We start from the raw sequence: 12,858 nt of genomic DNA, 5'->3' as shown, positions 1-12,858 counted from the left end.
CTGTAGCTAGCTAATGCTGTAGATGTGGTCAGTGAGACCTTCTCAGCAACGTGGACGGATTTTCTAGCTTTGATAACTTATCAGCAGGCTGTGCTGACCGACCAGAACCAGGAGTTTGGGGTTTGTAGATGGACCAGATGTAACCAGGTCAACAGGGGGCGCTCTGGTCGGTGGACCGGATGAGACCCATGAACAGGGACTATAGAGGGTCGGTCTGCTGCAGGCTTTGAGCCGCTCTTCCCGTCTCTCTCCACTGCTCTGATAAATAAAGACAAAAAGAAACTTTAAACAAATAAAAGGTCAAATTAGCTTCGTTGCTAGCTGCTGCTGATCAGGTCTCACCTCCGGCTGCTAATGTGGCTACATATCAGTTGGTGACCTAAAGCAGCACAAAGGCCGTCTTCTCAGGTGTTGGACCCTCCACAGGTGGACTCTTCTCACCTGTCGGCCCTCTCAGGTCTCAGCCTCCTCAGCAGCAGCAGGACGTGGAGCTTTGGTCCCACCAGGAGCTCTGACCAGAGGTGAAGGAACCAGCTGAGCGATGCTGCTGATCCTCCATCCCGCCTCCAGATGAACCGATGATCCTCCACCGTCTCTCAGGACCTCGTTTCTCCGACCAGGCTCTCAGTCGTCCCAACACTCTGACTCTCTGAGGGACTGAACACCTTTTTCTTTTTTTGGAGTTGAAGCTTCTCGTGAGTGAATGGAATCGATGCGAGGAGCAGCGAGTTATCGTCTCCTCGCTCCTCTCCCACCTGCTTATCTCGGTGTTCTCCAGGAGTTTAGTGGAGATGTGAGAGAGGCCAGACGGAAACGTTTCACCTGATCTGCTGCAGCAGGAATCACACTTCAAACAGCCGCCTGCTGGAAGGCGTGAGGCTTCCTTCACAGGTGGGTTCATGTGATCTGAGCATTTATTCTGGGACATCGTTAGTATATGGACCACGCGTAGGGAAGAAGTTGGTTCTGGAGCCACGACCCGATTCATCCAGACATGGAGACTGATTCAGACGAGACCGACAGATGCAGAGGATGCATCATGTGGATCAGTCTGATCAGCAGTTTGATCTGACTGATCAGAGGATTGATCAGAGGATTGATCAGAGGATTGATCAGAGGATTGATCCGTTCATGTTCCAGCTCACTGCAGGAATTAATAAAAGTTAAAAACCAACACACTTAAAAAAAAATTTTTAAATTTGTTTAAAAATCCTTTAAGTGACGTTGTTGACGTGCTGCATTTTAAACCTGCAGCTTCCAGCTTCAGTGTTTGAGTTTTTATAATATGTTCAGTTCATTAGTCTGAATTTTAACAAATCTAAACGAGCTGTGAACACAACCGAGCAGTACAAACACCAAGTTCTTCAAGCATATAAACAACATCCATCCATCATCATCGCTACACCTTAACCCTCACTAGGGTCATGGGGGGCGGAGTCTATCCCAGCTGACTCAGGGTGAAGGCAGGTTCACCTGGACAGGTAACCAGTCTATCACAGGGCTACACTTAGAGACAGACAACCAAGCACACTCACATTCACACCTACGGACAATTTACAATCACCAATTAACCTCAGCATGTTTCTGGACTGTGGGAGGAAGCCGGAGAACCCGGAGAGAACCCACGCTGCACGGGGAGAACATGGAGACTCCACGCAGGAAGATCCCGGGTGTCCTCACCGGGACGCCAACCGGCGACCTTCTAGCTGTGAGGCCACGGTGCTAACCACTGATCCACCTGCAGCCCTTATAGATAAATATGACCAACAGAAGTCACAGTTTCAGATCCATTTCAGTTAGTTTGGTGAAATTACGACTTCGTCTTATCCTCATCCTCGGGATCAAAATTCGGCAGCCTGGGTTGCTAGGCAACAGGAGCGGCGCTACAGGATGACGTCGTCGTCGTGGAGCGTCTCGTTTAACAAACCTTTAGATCCAGACTCTGAATCAGAACCCGTCTTGAGTCTCATCCCAGTTCCTCACTGTGGTGTCTCAGATGTTTGTTTGTTACAGGATCTGGTCAGAACCAGCAGGTTCTATGGGACGGCCCGTGTTCCATCTGTGGTCATTTATATTTAATTTAGGTTTCTGTAACGTGTTTTCTGGTTGTTCGGTGTCACGTTGGAGTGGTTCTACGTCTTACTGAGGTCGTTTTTAGCCTTTCTGTGGTCTTTTCATACACCTGAACATCTCTTCTGTAAAGACACAACACACCTGAAATCAACACGTCCAACATGTTCCTAGGCATCCACAGGTCCTACCAACATCAGTCTGAACTTCTGTCATCTCCATGCTCTGGTTTTGCTTTAAAATGAGCCTCAAATTCATCTTCATCTGCAGAGCTGCTCTCATCAAACCCTCAGGTTCTGTAATAAACCCGTCGCTCAGGTGCTGCAGCATCATGTTACGCAATAAGACACGTTTACATGTGGTCTCCTCGTCCTGCAGGTGTTGAGCTACCTCCATGTCTCCAGACGGTTCCTCTCTGCTCATCAGCTGTAGAAAGATGTTCCACCATGCTGACTGTATCTCCAACAACTGGCTGGTTCCTCCTGGTTCTACAGGATCAGAACCAGGAGGAGGAAGGTTCTGGTTCTACAGGATCTATTTAGAATCAAAACGTTCATGAGATGATCGACTTTTTACATTTAATTTTGGTAATTTTTGGTCTTTTTGTGGATTTTGTGCCACATTTTGGTTGTTTTGTGTCCGTTTGTGGTCGTTTGTCTTTTTTTCTAAAATGTGATCCATGTGGAACCATCAAGTCCAACATTCTTCCAAATCATGGAGCATTAGTTGTGTTGAGGAGCTCAGAATTCCTTTTTTTTGTTTTGTTTTTTACAGATTCTGGTGCAAACTCTTTATCTTTGGAGAACTTTCTGAGGCGGTTTTGGTGGAACATGATGACTGTCGGTCATGTTTTCTGGTGATAATCTGACTGTTGTCTCTATTTTTAGTTTCTGGCTCGAGGTTGGATTCATTTTGGATATTTTTAAAGCCACCTATTGAGTAAACATCTGAGCTGCTGCGCTCTCAGCTCACCGTGAACAGATCCTAGATCAGTTTCAGGTGTTTTCTCCATGAACAGGCTCTCGCTGTAATTCAGCTCAACCATTACACAACGTTATTTAATCGCTTACGTAACGCTCTGAATGGACGTGTGGCTAAACGATAATTTGCTCCGACAACACGTTAATCCGTCGTCTGCACTGGTTTCACTTAAAAGAAAGTCTGCAGGCTGCTTCAGAGCAACACGCCGCTGATTAAACGGCGGCGGCGGCGGGACGAGGAGGCTAACCGAGGAGATCAAACCCTGATATCCAGGGAATCAGATCAAAGCAGGACGACGGCACAGAAGCTGTCTGAGGAGGCCGACACGAGCAGATCAGACAGATGTGATCACATCGTTTCCTCTCATGTTCGTCGGAGGACAAACGGAGGTCAAGCCAGCCGCCGATCATCCGGCGTCCCGCTGCAGCTTCCAGCTCCGTCTGGGGAAGTCCGGGCTCCTGGTTCTGAAGTTTTATGACCCGACCGACGGTAAAACGCTCCATGAAGCTCTGGGTGATGTACGGAGGTTTGGTTTGAGACGTCTGCTGGTCCGTTAAACCATCACAGTTCATCCTCCCACAGAAGACGTTCAGAGAGTCGACATAAATCCTCAGCGTTTAACTAAAATATTCTGATTTATGTCGTTGTGTAGAAACAGAAACACAGAAATCTGTTTAGCAGCGCATCAGCAGGTGACATTAATGTTGTTCACTGTAAAAAACACTTTAAAAATAATTTACTGCTACTTAAACTCAGAATCAGCATCTTTAACGTCATTAAACAGAGAGAACAAACAATTAGGTTCAGTCTATAAACGTTTGTTCAAAGATAAATAATCCAGTTTTATAAAAGTAGAGAAGAAATAGAGCGACAACTAATTAATACATATAAACACATGAAAATGTCCAATTAGCAGCGAAGGATAATAAAATTAAAATAAAAAAGAGGTTCAGTGTTGCTCTAGTTTGTCCACAGTGCTGCTGGGAGACAGTAAAACAGAAGAACGACAATAATTTAAATGTTCACCCAAAGATCTGATCCAACACGTCTCAGTTCTGGTCTTCACTTCATGACTCGTGTTTCAGACCCACTCAGAATAATCCCAGTTTCAGATATCGACTGTGTGCAGGATTAAACCAGAACCCCGTCAGCGCCGAGCAGAACCGTCCTGATAAACAGTGTGTGTGCTGCTGTCGAGCCTCGTGATGTTAATGCAGCTCCAGCATCACACTAAATATCCCCCATAGCAGAAAAGACTCCCAGTTCTGGCCCGCTTCCCCGATGGACGCCGGCCCATGTGTGGTCCAGTCTGAGCTGCCAAATGTCGGCCACAAGTGAACCAATTAGGGAAATGAGGAGATTTTAAAGTCTCTGAACCCCAAACCCGCTGGTGGGTCTGAAAGGCATGTTGGCTTTTTTAAAAAATGCCAAAAAGACACAATTCAAGAGCCAGAAACTGCAAAACCTGGAAGAATTGTTGGATTTTCTAAGTTTCCTGAAGCTCCTTCGAAGCTGAAATGTCTGAATGTAAGAACTGGGATGTTTCATTAAATCACTTTAATCTACAAGATTCATTTAAAACATCTCCAGAAATAAAACTTTTACACAAGATTCTGAGAAACTAAACCTTCTTCTCTGCTTGTTTTCAGGTTGAATGACAAAAACGAGACACAAAACTGCTACAAAGAGACAAAAAGCAACTAAAACGTGGCACAAAATCACCACAAAACAACAAAAAACAATCAAAATGAGACAAAACTGTCACGTAGAGACATAAACCAACACAAACAAATGACTAAAACGAGACACAAGAATGAGAAAAGCAAGACGCCAAACAAGAGAAACACAACACATCAGAAAAACGAGACACAAAACAACATAAATGAGACACAAGACGTTACAAAACAAGAAATACAAGACACAAAACGACAAATGTGAAACATCACAGCATCAGCAAATCGAAGCTTCGGTCCAAACTGAAACACAAAAAGCAGGCGCAACACAAACACAAAGACATTTAACAGACACAAAACAACAAAACCGAGACATAAACGTTGTACACGAGGCTCTAAACTGCTACAAACGTGTGTCAAACATTACAAATGTGACACATAAATTACCTAAAATTGGCCTAAACTGTCTCGTATGGGCCTAAACTGTCACGTAGAGACGTGTACCACCATCACCAAGAGAGTCAACTGGCCCCAACGGCCCCCAACTGGCACAGACAGACACGAAACGACAAAGAACACGACATGACATGAGTTCAAGTCGCTGCTGAAGGTTTCTGTCAGTGAGGCGACGCTGCAGCTCCTGAGCAGCAGCTTCAGTGCAGAACTGCATCTTCTGAGGGTTTGATGAGAACATCTCTGCAGGTAGAGATCAGTCTGAGGTTTCCACACGATTTAAAAGCAGAACCAGAGCGTGAAGACGACAGCAGCAGCTTTCAGGGACAAACTTGTGGTTTCTGAATCTGGAAAACCTGCAGAAGAGCAAAATGTGATGGAGGCTGAGAAAGTCTAAACCTGGTTTAGGCTCGGTGGTGAAGTCCAGCAGCAGAGGACTGGTTTCCCTCCACGGTTCGACCTCCACTGAGCAGCTCCAGCAGCTTCAGGTTTGAACAACGAAGCGCTCTTTGACTGTTTTTTGTTTTGTTTCCATCGGTTGTAAATCAGAGTCGTGCTCAAAGCGCTGCAGATAAAGTTTGACTGGTTCTAAGTTAGAACCCGTCTGGATAAACGGCGTGACACGGCTGGAACACATCGTCACTGTAAAGCTGTTTAATAACTGCTCTGCGTGCTCGGCGGCCGTCCCAACATGATGAACAGCTCGCCGGCGTCGGCAGCATATTGCTTTCCTCTCCCCGGCCGACGCTCACCTGCAGGCGGCTGAATAACGTCGGGAGTCATTGGAACGCACGTCCCGGATCAGGATGGATGACGAGCGGCACGCCGGCGCTGCACAAGACGCCATCTGTATTCGGAAACAGGCGTCGCGGCGTCGGGGAGGAGAGCCTCCTAATTGAGATGTCACAGATTCAGCCTGAGTGAATCCTGCAGGAGGCCAAGAATCAGGAATTAGGAGGCAAATGAAATGTGTCTGGAGCAGCGATGAGGTTTGTTAGACAACGAAATGAGTGAACGTCTCCTCGGCAGACACCGGAGGAGGCGTTCAGGGCAGAAACACCGACATCCAGACGCTCAGACTGTTTACAATCAGTAAACAAAGACTCCGTCTGACTGAATGATGAGTCCTGTCTGGAGAGCATCAGCTGGTGTCTAATGATCCTCACGTTGTTCTGACCAAATCCATCACACACCAAGATCAGACCGCCTGGTTGGATCAGAGACTGGATGTAAAACTACGTCTAAGTCTAGATTAAAGTCTAGAATAAAGACTGAACAGACTGGAGACAAGTTTAAAGTCTAAAGATCAAACTTAAAACTAAAGTAAAGGTTTAAAAATAAATCAAAGACTAAAGACTAGAAAATAAAAAAAACTTGATTTAAAACTAAATTTAGGACTAGATCAACGACGAGTCTTTAGTCAAAGGATCAAACTTGAAACTAGATTAAAGTCAACAGTTAAAACTAAATCTAAGACGACATCTGTGACCAAAGACTACAATAAAATCTATATTTAGGACCAAATTAAAGACTAAAGTTACAAACAGATTAAATTCTAAATTAAAAACTAGATTAAAGATGAAAAACTAGACTTAAAATGACACGAAAGCTTAAACTCAAACTTAAAACTAGATCAGAGACTAGAGATGACATTTAAGACCAGATTCAGACTTTAAATTAAAGACTAGAACAAAGACTAGAAACTAGAATAGAGACTAAAGACACCTTCTAAGACTAGAACAAAGACTAGAAACTAGAACAGAGACTAGACGACTACGTTCAGGACTACAGACTAGATCCTAGTCAGACTAAAGGACTTTGTAAAACTCTCTGGTGTCTTCAGACAGCAGCACGTTTCGTTTTCCTGGCGGTTAAACGGTTTTTGTTTCGTGTTAAACTCTTTATCTTCTGCTCTATGAGGTGATATTTAAATAAACGGAGTTATGACGACGCTGGAGAGGACTCGAGTGTTTTAATCTGCTTCCCTGCAGTGACCACAGCTTTGGACTTCTTGAATTTTTAATCCGCCTCCTAAATCCAAAGCGGGCTGATTCCACCTGCTCCGCTCCAACACGTCCTCCACCTCGGACAAACTTCTTCCACCTGTTCCCGCCGCCGCCTCCATTAGAAGTTTTAAGCTGAAAAGCCAACAAATCCTCTCCGGCCTTGTTAAATATTCATGCATGAACGGCAGACTGAGGAAAAACACAGCAGCACAAACTCTTTTGTTCATTGTCACACGAAGGACGAAGCAAAGCTGCAGACGAGCAGAAAACATCGGACCCGGCAGCACCAAGGTTCTCTGAAGAACATTTTAAAGCCTCTTTGCACGTAGACGGTAACAACGTGGAGGAAACCAGCTCTGCACAGCTAGAACCAACATCTAGAACCTGTGAGCAGCAGGTTCTGGTTCCTACCAATGACCCACATCAACAGTTAGTCTGAACATCTAAAAACTGGAACGAAAACGAGACACAAAGCAAAAGAAAGACGAATAAACAGACATCAAACGCACAAACAGGACACAAAACAACCCAAAAAAGTCACAAAACGTCCAAAAAAAAGATGCAAAACAACAAAAAGGATCCTTAAGATTAAAGAAAGGCGACAAACACGTCCAAGGAGACGTCAAACAAAACCCAAAATGTCAAAAACAAAACACGAAACGTAGAAAACAAGGCAAGAAAAAAAGACATAAAACAACAAAAGGGAGACACAAAGCAAAAGACAAACAGACATCAAACGCACAAACGAGACGCACAAAGTCAAAAAGGAGACACGAAACAACAGGAAAGAGTCACAAGATTATAGAAAGGCGACAAAAACGTCCAGAGGCGTCAAACACAATCCAAAATGTCAAAAAGAAAACACGAAACGTAGAAAACAAGACAAAAAAGTACTAAAGTGAAACACAAAATGTTGAATACAAGACATAAAACAACAAAAAGTCACAAAAAAAGATGCAAAACAACAAAAAGGAGACACAAGATTAAAGAAAACATCCAAACAGACGTCAAACAAGACTTAAAATGTCTAAAAAAAAGACTTAAAATGTCTAAAAAAAGACTTAAAATGTCTTAAAAAAAGACTTAAAATGTCTAAAACAGGCTCAAAACAACAAAGAGACACAAAACAACCACAAAAGACATAAAACTACATAAATGAGACACAAAACAAAAATTAGACACAAAATAAAAAGAAGAAAAACGGTCCCTGAAAGACACTGAACCTCCAACGTCTGAACATTTCACAGACTTCCTGTTTCCAGGACAGATGTTTACGTTTAGACCATCTCCAGGGGTTCTGACCATTTTTTCTGTTTTGGATCAACTTTGAGTCCTTCTGGACAAACTTTAAACACATTTCAGGTACATTTAAACATTTTTGAGTCTTTTTGAACTGATTTCAAGTGAAAACATGTAAAACCAGAACCTGGTCTGGTCCAGCTTCACCACATCAGGTTCTACTGATGTTAGAGCCTCAGCAGGTGGTGAGACTGGGTTCTAGTAGAACTACAGATCCATCCATAGACAGACCTGACAGGAGCTTTCTGGATCAGTACCAGCCTGGTTGGAACATGTTGCACTTCTGCACATTATCAAAGGTCAATATAATGAAAATGTGCCATTTTCATGGTTCAGTATCTCCAGAAATAAAACTCCAACAGCCATGAAATGTTCTGAGAACTCAGACAGAACAGGTCCCATTGGATCAGAACGATTGAATGGATCCAGCAGAGGACACGGTTTTAATTATTGGACCTTGAAAATGGAATCAGTGGAGGTGTTGGTGCCATAAAGTTCCTGTCAGTGTCCACCTATGGATGGATCCATGTTTCACCAGCTGCTGAGGCTCTAACATCAGCAGAACCTGACGTGGGGAAGCTGGACCAGACCAGGTTCTGGTTTTATACAATTTTACACGTCAAAATGCCAACATGAGTCCATTTGGACCATTTTTAGGTAACTCTGGACAAGTTTTGAATCATTTTAAACACATCTTTTAAAACATTTAGACTGATTTTGATTCATTCAGTTGAACTTGAACCACATCGGAGTCCTTTTGGGGCGTTTCTGAGCTGCTTCAGACACATTTTGAATCATTGTGGAGATTTATTTTGCAATGTGAGACAAGTTTGGAGTTACGAAACCAGGCTGGTGCTGATCCAGAAAGTTCCTGTCAGTGTCTATCTATGGATGGATCCATGGTTCTACTAGAACCCAGTCTCACCACCTGCTGAGGCTCTAACATCAGCAGAACCTGATGCAGTGAAGCTGGACCAGACAAGGTTCTGGTTTCTGGGGGGACATCGATTTAACATTTTGCACTTTTTTTTCCATTTTCAAAAACCAGTAATTGTAAATATGCGCTCAGCTGGATCCGTTAAATCGTTCTGATCCGATGGGACCTGTTCTGTCTGAGTTCTCACCAAGTCTCACGGCTGCTGGAGTTTTATTTCTGGAGATACTGAACCATGAAAATGGCTTCAACGTCCAACGTTATTGAGTAAACCTGCCGCTCAGGTGCTGCAGCTTCACGTTCCTGCAGAGAACCAGCAGATAGAAGAAGGTTTCTTCATCACTGGATCTGTATCAGTGAAGAAGCAACAAGACGACACTTTAATCATTTAACTCGTCCGTCTCTGAATGTTTGTCAGATGAACAAACCGTCACGACCGTCCATGTGCGACAGGAAGGCGCTGATCTGAGCGCTAGCCTTCGGTGAGCAACACCACCGTGAGCGTGTGCAGCTGCAGGAGTCGTAATGAAGTTATAAATACAATCTGCTGACAGCGGAGCTCGTTGTGCCGAGTTAATGAGCCGCAGCCGACTTTATAACAAGAAGCACGAAGCGACGAGACCCTGAACGCATCGCAGCACAGACACACAGACTCACTGCAGTGTGAAAGCACCACAAGCACTGAGACACCCGAACACAGCAGCAGTAACACAGTCGCACCAGGAACTGAGACACCTGAACGCACCACAGTACTACAATAAACAAACACCCTGCAGCACAAAGACACCCAAACGCACCGCCAACATACTGCAGTACTGAGACACCTGAATGCACCATATAACTGAACGCACCATAGTACAGAGACACACAAACTTACTGCAGCTCTACGACACTTGAACACACCACAAGACTCACAACACAATCTTGAATCCACCGCTTACTGAGACATGCAGAAGTTCTGCGACACCTGAATGCACCACAGCAGTAACACACACAGTCACACCCCAGACCTGAGAAACATCCCACCTCACTGAGACACTTGAACGCACCGTAGCACCAACACACACAAACTAAATCTAAGACTTACGAATGCACCACAGGATGGAGACGCACAGAAGCACTGCAACACCTGAATGCACCACAGCAGTAATATACACAGTCACACGGCAGACCTGAGAAACATCTCACAGTGCTGAGACACTTGAATGCACCATATAACTAATGCACCTGAACGCACCGCAGCCTGAAGTTCTAAGACATTCAAACACAACACAAGAATATGACAAACGAACGTACCCAAGTGCTGAAACACCTGAACGCATCACAAACAAACCGCCCTGCTGAGACACACAGGAGTACTGCGACACCCGAACGCACCACAGCAGTAACACTCACACAGTCCTGCTGCAGAACAGAGAAGCACAAAGTCCTGGGGCACTTGAACGCACCGTACAACTAATGCACTTTAACGCACCGCAGTACTGAGAAGCACAACCTTACTGTACTCACTTCAGAGACACACAAACGCACGGCGGCAGTGCGACACACGAACACACCACGCCGCGTGTCCTTGAAGTAGTCGTGCTGAGTTTAGCAGACGCCTGAGACTTGTTTGTTTCTGAACGTCGCAACTTTGTCTGGCTTAAACGTGTGTGTGTGTGTGTGTGTGTGTGTGTGTTGCAGGGCTTTGCTGCACTACAGAGACATCCTTAGTGGAGGAGAGAACAAAGACAGAGGCTCTTAATGAGCTCTGCCACTGCTGAGACCCAAACTAGGCCGAGTGTGTGTCTGCATGTGTGTGTGTGTGTGTGTGTGTGTGTGTGTGTGTGTGTGTGTGCAGCAGGACCAGCAGTGGGTCAGAACCAGGTGACTGCAGAGCTCCATGTGAAGGCTCCGTTTGTTCTGTTAAATTCCCACAGAAGCAGCTCAGTTTACAGATTAAGATCAGCTTCGTCCACAGGTTTACACAGCGACAGAACCGGATCAGAACCGGATCAGAACCGGTCCAGTCTGACAAAACACACATCAGGGTGAGAACCAGACACTAAACTGGTTGTTTGATGCGACGGTTGAACCATGACGGCGCTGCAACTAATGATTGATATCGATGAGTTGTTTGGTCTCAAACTGTCAGAAAACAGTGAAAAATGTGGATCAGTGGTTCTGAGAACACAGCCGGGTCTCTGGAGGGCTGCTCTGAGTCCTGTTGTGTCTCTTTGTGTGTCGTTGTGTCTTTTTGTGGTCATTTTGTGTCTCGTTGTGTTAATCTGCTGACGCTGGCTGTCAGACTCACACAGCGCCCCCTGCAGGCTCTACTGCACTAGAAAACCCCAACATCAGCAACAACAACAGCCCGCAGCAGCGCCGACGGGTTGTGGTTCTGGTGGTGGTTCTTACCCTCGGTCAGGCCCATGTGGATGCTCCAGTAGTTCTGCAGACACTGCAGCTCCTTCTTCATGGCCCTCTTGCAGCGGCAGTCGTAGAGCGGCGAGTCCTGCAGCACCTCCAGCGCCCCCTGACACTCCCGGGAGGCCAGCATGGCGCTGCGCTCCTTGTCGCCGCCCGACAGGCACTGACGCATGATCCGGTACCGGGAGCTGCACTGGCTGTTCTGGTTGCAGAGTTCTGAGGCTCTGACGCAGTCCAGAGGTTCCCTCCAGCCGGGAGGCCCGAGCTCCGAGTCGCACACGCTCACATCTGCAGGACGACAAGACGACAGCGTTAATAACACTGGACAGTACCAGACAGTACCGGACAGTACCGGACACACAGCAGCAGCTCTGAGGGGACCGCCTGCAGCCGGATCAGAACCGGGTGGTGTCACTCCAACACATGTTTAGAAACTTAGAGACGGTTCTCTCTTTGTACTCGTTTTGTCGTTTTGTCATTTCTAGCGTCTCTTTGTGGGAATTTTTTGTATCTTTGTTTTTGTTTTGTGTCTGTTTGTGCTCATTTTTTGTGTCTTTGTGTTTTGTTTTGTTTCTGTGTGTGTCTGGACGTCTTCAGCATCTTTGCCGCTCTTTGTCTTTTTTTCTCTTTGTGGTCGTGGTTTCACTTTCTGGTTCTATTATTATTGTGCGTTATTTTTGTGCCTTTGTGGCTGTTTTGCGGCTCATTCTTAGTGTTTTGTGTCTCTTTCTGGTCATTTTGCGTCTCTTCATAGTCAATTTTTGTGTTTTTGTGACTGTTCTGTGTCTCTTTGTGGTCATTCTCCATGTTTGTAGTCATGTTTGTGTCTTTGTGGTTGTTTCATATCTCTTTGCGGTCGTTGTGTGTCTCTTTGCGGTGATCCGTTGTGTCTCTGTGGTCACTTTGCCTCTCGTTGTGGCTGCTTTGTGAGTCCCAGCTGCCTCAGACTCCTCCTACACTGTCACACTCCCACTCGGCTGCAGTGTGTGTGAGTGTGTGTGTGTCTGTGTGAGTGTGTGTGCGTCTGTGTGTG

At 45.5% G+C, this 12,858-nt stretch overlaps 1 protein-coding gene across 1 annotated transcript in view; it reads right to left on the bottom strand.

Annotated features, from left to right (window-relative positions):
* Positions 1-12,858, bottom strand: part of LOC103372704 (GDNF family receptor alpha-2-like) — a 116,585-nt gene that overhangs the window by 96,895 nt on the left and 6,832 nt on the right. Inside the window, 1 exon segment of the mRNA XM_008302413.1 lies at positions 11,814-12,113. Coding sequence (XP_008300635.1) covers positions 11,814-12,113 — 300 coding nt within the window.

The sequence above is a fragment of the Stegastes partitus genome, unplaced genomic scaffold (assembly GCF_000690725.1).
Source record: "Stegastes partitus isolate 25-593 unplaced genomic scaffold, Stegastes_partitus-1.0.2 Scaffold1811, whole genome shotgun sequence".
NCBI classification, from domain to species: Eukaryota; Metazoa; Chordata; class Actinopteri; family Pomacentridae; genus Stegastes; species Stegastes partitus.
The sequence above is the reverse complement of the archived record's forward strand: the minus strand, read 5'-3'. Positions and strand labels throughout refer to the sequence as shown.